The sequence below is a fragment of the Vicugna pacos genome, chromosome 25 (genome assembly GCF_048564905.1).
Source record: "Vicugna pacos chromosome 25, VicPac4, whole genome shotgun sequence".
Lineage (NCBI taxonomy): Eukaryota > Metazoa > Chordata > Mammalia > Artiodactyla > Camelidae > Vicugna > Vicugna pacos.
In genome coordinates, this window is record NC_133011.1 from 39,011,511 (window position 1) to 39,019,338 (window position 7,828).

At 63.7% G+C, this 7,828-nt stretch overlaps 1 protein-coding gene across 4 annotated transcripts; it reads left to right on the forward strand.

Moving 5' to 3' along the window:
• GLI4 (GLI family zinc finger 4) lies at positions 1-7,182 on the forward strand. Of its 4 annotated transcripts, none has more exons than XM_072949910.1 (4): positions 1-65; positions 1,509-1,674; positions 5,111-5,227; positions 6,107-7,182. In XM_072949910.1, exons 2-4 carry the CDS (start codon positions 1,548-1,550, stop codon positions 7,027-7,029), a joined length of 1,167 nt encoding a protein of 388 aa, XP_072806011.1. In that variant the 5' UTR covers positions 1-65; positions 1,509-1,547; the 3' UTR covers positions 7,030-7,182. The 4 variants fall into 4 exon arrangements, with proteins under 4 accessions (XP_072806011.1, XP_072806012.1, XP_072806013.1 ...); XM_072949911.1 differs by lacking the exon at positions 1-65 and adding an exon at positions 72-453; XM_072949909.1 differs by lacking the exon at positions 1-65 and adding an exon at positions 466-595.
• The last annotated feature ends 646 nt before the right edge of the window (positions 7,183-7,828 follow it).

Sequence of the window (7,828 nt, forward strand, 5' to 3'; positions counted from 1 at the left end):
GTGCGCGGGGCGGGGCGCGGGTGCATTTCCGGCCGGCGCGCGGGCGGCCGCCTCCCGCTCGGAAGGTGAGTGGGATCCGGGCGGTGGCGCTGGCGACTGCCGGGGCGCCCGGCGTCCCGGCGGGCCGGGTCCCGCCCCCGCTGCGCCGTCCCCGCAGCCACCGCGACCCTGGCCCTCGCCGGGCCAAGGGGGCGCGGGCGGCGGGCCGCAGCGGGCGCCCTGGCCCCTGGCGGTCGCAGGTGTCCGTTTGCGGGGCGCCTCCCCACGCGCCCGGAACCCCGGGGACGCGAGCTGTCGTGATGCCCACTTTGCAGTTGGGAAGCTGAGGCCCAAGAGCTGACCCTGGCCCGAGGGCCGCTGCTGGACTCAGCCGGGCAGCCTGCTCTCTGCTGCCAAGCGCCCCGAGATTGGGCCCTCTCCCACGGGGTGCAGGCTCAAGCTGGGAAAGAGGGGGTGAGGAAGGTTTGCTCTTGGGCCCGTGGCGTTTGTGTCCCCTCTGCCTTCAGCCCGTTGCAGCAGCGTGAGCATGGAGCCTGCACTCAAGAGTTTGCCCTGGCGTCCCTGTGTGACCGCCACCTCCCCTCAGCCAGCCAGGGTAGGGGTGAACCTGCCCTTTCACAGATAAGTCCCCCGGAAATTAACCGAGTAACAAGTTCTGACATGGTGGGGGCGGTAAGGACCTGTACCTAGATGTCATGACTGCAGCCCCACCCCGTGTCCACTTACCTGGGTGCCAGTGACCCTTCCCATCACTAGGAGGTGAGGTCGGACGAGGGCTGACCCCAGAGGTCTCAGCACTGTTGAGGAGCCCTGTTGGGGCTGCTTGTGCTGTTGAAGTCCTTTGAAGCAGGGACTGTCTGTGCTGTTGCTGGATGCACGTTATGTTTTCCTTCCCCTGCCCCTTTTTTGCCCCAGATAAGGAATCCTACTTCATCACAGCGTGAAAGACAAGTCCTTCTCACTTTGGACCCAGCTGTCCTGGCAAACCTGAGTAAAGAAAAGTGTCTTTGACCCCAAAAGAGGATGAGGGCGCCATGGGCGGGGCGGGCATGTGGTGTGTCACGGCCGCAGCCTCTGAGGGCTCTGAGGAGGGTTTTTCTCCCTGGAAACGTCCCATTAAGATTTACCCTATAACGGTCACGCTCCAGCAGGCAAGGTTCAATGTTTTTGCCCTCCTCAGGGCCAGCGGCCCCCAGCTATGATATGGGGGGGGGGTTCTGGAAGAACCAGCTTGCTTCTGTCTGTGGACAAGGCCGTGGGTTGGGAGGACACTCCAGACCACTGCTGTGACGAGAGCTTCCATTCAGTTCCTGCAGGTGTGCTGGTGCTGTCCACGTGGTTATTAACATGCCAGGGATCCCAGTCACCTTTGGGCACTTTGTTCCTCTCACCCAGTGAAGGAGCCTCCAGCTCACCTGTGGCTGATTGACAGCTGATGTTGCCACGCTCATCCCCACCCCGCACATCCCTCTGACCCCCTCATCCTGCCATGGTTTTCATTTCCCCAGGTCCCAGGTGTGCATACCTTCAGCAGGCCTTGGGGGAAGATGGCGGCCCTGGGGGACAGTCAGAAGCCCCTTCATGTCCTGTCCCCCATCAGTCTCGAGTCACCGGGGACACCTGGAGCCCACCACCACCACGAAGCCCAGCTTCACCTCCACAGTCATCAACATGGTACTTGTCCTGCCACCACACTCCCTCTGTGTCACTGCACTGTCACCGTGGGCAGGAACTGAGGCAGCTCACTGGGTGCTAGGGCTCCTGCACCCCGGCGCTGAGCTCGGGACTCGGGCAGTGGTGGTTGAGGCTAGGGGTCAAGCAGTGTGAGCAGTGGCTCCCTGGGGAACAGTCCCCTAGATTGTGGTTCTTTGAGGGGATCAGAAAACAGCAGCCTCAGTGGCCAGGTCCTGTGTGACGGGAACAAGTTATCTCAGTCTCCTCTCTGAGCTCTGCTCCCACACCAGGAAAAGAGTGTCCAGAGTTCTGGGCAAGCTGGTCTGGGTGGGGACCCCCAGGGACCTGCAGGGATGGAGCTGCCAGCCTTGCTCCCCCCCACCCCAACCCTGGCAGGATCTGGGGGTGTCTGGAAGTGGAAGTAGCCGACAGCTGGTTGGGGGATGACATCCAAGCTCTGTGGTGCATGGTGCCCCTCAACCCTGCTGGCACTCAGATGTCAGGGAGTACCCAGGCTTCCTCCCATGGCCCACATTCCACAAGAGGCCTAGCCTCACCCCTCTCACAGTCACTCTAGTCTCACACCACAGTAAGCTGGTGACAGCTAGGGTGAGGGCCCAGATGTGTCCCAGCCCTTCAGGGCAGGTCCCCACAGCCTGCACCACTGCCCTGAAGAGCCGGCACTGGGCCAGGAGCAGGGCCCACTCTGCCCAGGGTTCTCGCTCTTGGTTTGCCCTGGCTTTGCAGTGAGTGATGTGATGGCAGCTGAGATCTGTTGAGCAGCAGTTCTTCTGGGTGCCAGCTCTGTGCCACAGGCTCTGTGTGGATGGTCTTGAAACCCCGGGACAGTCCTCCCAGGTGGGCACGGACAGATGAGGACAGTGAGGCCCAAAGAGGTCAAGGGGGTGGCGCAAGGTCTCACACACCTGGAGATACTGGGTCAGCCTGGGACTGGGCTGGGATTTCCTAGCGTGCCCTGTGCTGCGCCTGACTCCAGGAACCCTCCCGCCCCCCTGCATGGCCTTGTGGGCTGGCTGTGGCGTGTGGGTGGGCATGGGTGGGGTGGAGCGGGGGGCCACTGCGAGGAGCCCCGACACCCTCCACCACGTACAATGTGTGGGCCTATGCTGAGCCAGCTGCTTCTCCCTCCACAGTAGTGTCAGGACTGACCCAGGGCTCCCAGCACCATGCCCTTCTGGGCCCTGCTCCCCGCCCCTTAAGCAGTCAGAGTTTGGGGGCCCACACTTTACCTCCAGTTTCTCAACTCACCCTCACACCAGCCTGGAAGTAGGAATTCCTGTCTCCATGTTTCCGATGGGGCCCAGAAGCCCAGATACGAGCCAGTGGAGACTAGCAGGATTCAGACCACATCAGTCTGACTCAGGCCCACACTGGGCCCAGCAAGCTGTGGCTCCTCCTCCTGGGGAGGCGAACCGGTGGGACGGAGGACTAGGGAGGGGCTGTTCTGCAGGATGAGAAGGCTGGTGCCCAGCATGCAAGCCCCCAAACCGTGCAGAGGCTGCTGCCCCTGACCCAGTCTCCACTGACCACAGGCAGCAGGGGCCCAGAAGGCTGGTCTTCGGTCCTCTGAGCCATATGTCCAGTTACCTGGGGTTTGCCCAGTGGGAGGGAATGCTGGCTATGGCCAGCAGCTTCAGCCCTCCCTGTGCTATGCCAGAAACGAGAGGGACCTGCTGGGAAGGGAAGCAGCCAGGGCTGACCCTAAGAGTGACATGGGGCCACTGGGCAGGCTTTGGAGAGGGCACCAGTGTAGAGGAGGAGGAGGGATGGAGTCAGGCAGGTCAGAGTGGGAGTGGGGGCTTCACCCCTCCCCATGAACACAGGCCTGGCCAACGTCTGTCCAAGCTGTTATCCAGGGCAGAGACCATCCCTCTCTTCCTCTGCTGCTGGTTTCTGCATTGTACTAGGGTCCACAGAGGCCTTGGCAGAAAAGACCCCAGGTTTCAAGTACCTGCCCAGGGCCCTCCAGCCAGGCAGGCCAGGATGTCTGGAACCCCGACCTCTCTACTTCCACCCCAGAGTCAGTGAGATGGGCCAGAAAGAGAGTTCGGGGACATTTACCCCAAGAAGCCCGGGGTCCCTCAGGCCTATCCGAGACCTGGATCCCAGTGATCTCCCACATCCACCCCACACACGTGGTCATTTCGAGAACCAGTTTCTAAACCCCTGTGGCTAAGCACAGTGCTGGATGCCACGACTAGAAGGGTGTTGGGGAGCAGAGGGAATCCTTAGAAGGGGAGCCCTTTGTTGGCTGGAGGGGTGGAGGGAGCAGCATGGGCAGAGGGGACTTGGCCTCGGCCCTGGGGTCGGGGGGGCACTGGGCATGAAGCTGGGATCGTGAGCGAAGAGCTGGAGGCCACCCCCTCCCTCAGCCTCCGGAGCAGGGAGGTCAGGTAGGTGGGGGTATGTGGAGGGCGCAGCCCCTCTTCTCCTGGCACCTTTCAGAGACGCAGATGAGTGGAGTAGCCTGGCACAACTCCGTAGGGCCTGGTACCCAGCACTGCACCACCAGAGCCAGTGCTTCCAGAGTGCTGGGAAGTTTGGTCTGGAGTCCTGCCGCAGAAGGGGCAGTCTGTGGGCAAGAGCAAATGATGGAAGAGGGCTGGACCCTGGGGGCACACAGCCTGGAGGTGGGGAGGAGCCGCTGGCTGGGGGGCAGCCTTCCCAGGTGGATGCCTGCCCTGAGACCTGAACGCTACCTGTCCCCTGGCCATCCCCTACCCCGGCTTGCCCCAGCTTACTCCTCCCCATGGCCAGGCCCAGCGACGCACTTTCTGTGCCCTTTTACAAACAAGGCAAACCCCTTCCAGCCAATACAGTGCCCACTGCCCGTCCTGGAAGGCCAGCCTCTGCAGCATGGCATCCAGTTGAGCCCTGGGCCTGGGGACCTTGGCCAAGGTGGAGCAAGCCTGTCACTGTAGCTAGTGAGGGCGGCCTTCCAAGTCCAGGCCAAGCTGCCCCTCCTTGTAGCCGCCCTGGAGGCGCCCAGCATCTGGAGGCGCAGCGCTGAACTCTGTGAGAGGGCGTTTCAGGGCGGGGCCGCACAGGCAGGCGGAGCGCCACCGGGTCTGCCTAGCGAGGCACGGCCTCGGGCCGCCGGTGGCTGAGTGAGTGGGTGAGGGCCGCAGGCCAGAGAGGCCAGTGCTTCCAGGCCTGCCCACACTGAGGGGCTGGGAGGGCACTTGAAAAGCCCACAGGTGGCTATTCTAGGACACCCCCCCTCTGCTGCAGTGTAGCCAGGCAGTACTTCAGGGGTCCTCACCCTCAGGGAGACAGTGTCATGGTTCCCCATCTGCGGAACACCGCACCCCTTCCTGGCTCTCAGCCTCTGGAAGGCAAGGAAGTGTGTTGTGTGTTGGGGGTACAACTGATTCTAGAGGAGGGGGAGATGAGCCCAGCCGCCCTGTGCCTCCAGGCTTCCCCAGCTGCAGCCTTGAGGTGCTTTCCCAGCCACCCCAGGAGGAAGAGCTGTCGGGCCTGGATCTCCAGGATGTGGAGGAGGTCCAGACTGGCAGAGACACCTGCTGGCCGGGTGAGTGGACAGAACCTGCCCCGCGGCCTGCCCAGGAAGGCATGCATCCGTGGCTACCGCCCACCAGGCTCTGCACAGTGCCCTCCACTTTGGGCACCACCGCCACCGGGCCCCAAGGCCCTACTTGTGCTTGCCCCAGAGTTCACTTCTCTGCCCCACAGCCCTCCCCCTATTGAGTCCCAGTCTCATTGCTGACACACTCCGAGGCTGTGAATGCAGTCCAGGCCCCCACAGCTGCCTGCCTGTCTGGAGTGTCCAACTTGGCACCATTGCGACCCCAGGCTAGCAGTTGGGGAGTCATCCTGGCCCCGCTGTGTGGTGCCCTCAGTGTCCACTTGTCCTCTAAATCAAACTGTGGTCCCCTTCTCACCGAGGCCCGGCTGGGGCTTCACTAATCCAGGCCCACTCATTGTGTCCTTCCCCACCCGCCCCTGCCTCTCTCCCCCAGAGAGGCCCTTGGGATGTCCCCTCGGGGTCTCCACCCACCTGGGAGATCCTGGAGGTGTCTGAAGTCCAGTCCCTGGGAAGTAGACACTCCCAGGTGGGCAGGGAAGCTGGGCTGGTCCCTGGAGGAGTCTACAGTGGCATGGGCCAGCAGAGCTGCAGGAGAGGTGTCTCCTTGGCTTTGAGGGGCGAATGGAGTGGGAGCACCCTGGGAACTGGAGCCTCCCTCCCGTGGGGTTCTGGACAGCATCCTTGGGAACAGGAGGCCTTGCTGCTCAGCTCTGAGTCTGAATCTCCTTCAGGCCTCCCCCCACTCTGGTCCCCGGCAGAGTGGTGCTCCCTGCTGGTCACCAAGAATGGGACAGCGGGGTCCCTGTGGAGGGACGGTCTGGTGGGTGGCCAGGTGCTATCTGCCTCTTCTGTTTCCCATTTCAGATTCCGAGTCAGAGCCTGCGCAGGCTCTGTCGCCCCCCCACCCACACGGTCCTGAAGACAAGGTGGACCAGGACGGGGGGGTGCTGAGGACCCTTCTGCAGAGCCTTCCCCGTAGACCCAAGTGTGGGGACAGCCTTGGGCCAGAGTCCAGCTTGGAGCAGCCTGCAGGCCAGCCGCCCGGGGCCGGGCCCTGCACCCAGAAGAGAGGCACCTGGCGCCGGCTGCAGGGAGCCTCCGGGACGGGTGGCGGCCTAGCCCGGGCTGCTGAGCTGGGGGACAGCTTCGGTCTGGGTGTGGGCCCCGGGGCCCGGCCGGCCGGCCCGCAGGGCGGGAAGCCGCACAGGTGTGAGGCCTGCGGCAAGAGCTTCAGGTACAACTCGCTGCTGCTGAAGCACCAGCGCGTCCACACCGGCGAGAAGCCCTACGCCTGCCACGAGTGCGGCAAGCGCTTCCGCGGCTGGTCAGGCTTCATCCAGCACCACCGCATCCACACGGGCGAGAAGCCCTATGAGTGCGGCCAGTGCGGCCGCGCCTTCAGTCACAGCTCACACTTCACGCAGCACCTGCGCATCCACAACGGTGAGAAGCCGTATGAGTGCGGCGAGTGCGGCCAGGCCTTCAGCCAGAGCTCCAACCTGGTGCGGCACCAGCGGCTGCACACGGGCGAGAAGCCGTACGCCTGCAGCCAGTGCGGCAAGGCCTTCATCTGGAGCTCCGTGCTCATCGAGCACCAGCGCATCCACACGGGCGAGAAGCCCTACGAGTGCCCCGACTGCGGCAAGGCCTTCCGCGGCCGCTCCCACTTCTTCCGGCACCTGCGGACCCACACGGGCGAAAAGCCCTTTGCCTGCGGCGCCTGCGGCAAGGCCTTCGGCCAGAGTTCCCAGCTCATCCAGCACCAGAGGGTCCACTACCGGGAGTAGCGGGCGCAGGGGCCGTGGCTGAGCCTCGGAGGGACGTGGGGCAGCAGCCTTGGATGGCGGGGAGGGCTCCTGCCTTCTCACCCTTACTGGCTGGCACAACCAGTAGCACGTGCCATGTCCTGAATAAATTCTTTTCACTTGATGGAAACAGGAGGAAGGCCACAGGGTCGCTTCTCACCCCTGAGGGCTTGTCTCAGCAGGAGTGACAGGCCTACGGGAGAGCCCACCGAGCTCACTGGGGACCGAGGCTTGGAGGCGTCAGGACTTACCCGGAGCCTAGCCAGGGATGGTCAGCACCCCAAGATGGGTGTTGCCAGATGCAGAGACCCAGAGCGGGTCCGGCAAAGACAGGGCTGGCCCAGGCCACCGGCTCTCGCCCTGGGCTGCGATCTGTGGTAATTCCGTTCCCTCCCGTGGCTGGGAGGACGCCTGTAGTGTGTTCTCCCTGCGGCAAGCCCTCAGAGCTGCTCTTTGCCTTCTCGCCCTGCCTCTGCACTTACGGTGGCTGCCTGCGGCCCATGAGCTTCAGGGGAGGGCGCTCCTGCCCAGCCCTAACAGCTGCCTGGGGAAGCTGGGGGCCCAGGAGGTTCCTCTCTTGACAGGTGCAGGCAGCTGCAGCTGGGTGGGGCTTTGGCCGTCTTCAGATCTGCCCTGACTGCCCTGTAGCTCTCAGACCTCCAGCCCCTGTGGTAAAGGGAAGAGCTCAGCAGGGCGAGGTGACTTCTCCCTGCCCCCCTGCTCCCCCCTGGGCAGTTTTGAGACTCCCCCGGCTGAGGAGTTACTGGCACTTCGGGAGGCT

Excerpts from the sequence above, each read along its gene's own strand:
- GLI4 (XM_072949909.1), top strand. The coding sequence starts at position 527 with ATGGAGCCTGCACTCAAGAGTTTGCCCTGGCGTCCCTGTGTGACCGCC. Across the intron at positions 1,675-5,110 it reads CCTCCACAGTCATCAACATG|GCTTCCCCAGCTGCAGCCTT; the intron begins GTACTTGTCCTG and ends CTGTGCCTCCAG. Across the intron at positions 5,228-6,106 it reads CAGAGACACCTGCTGGCCGG|ATTCCGAGTCAGAGCCTGCG; the intron begins GTGAGTGGACAG and ends TTCCCATTTCAG.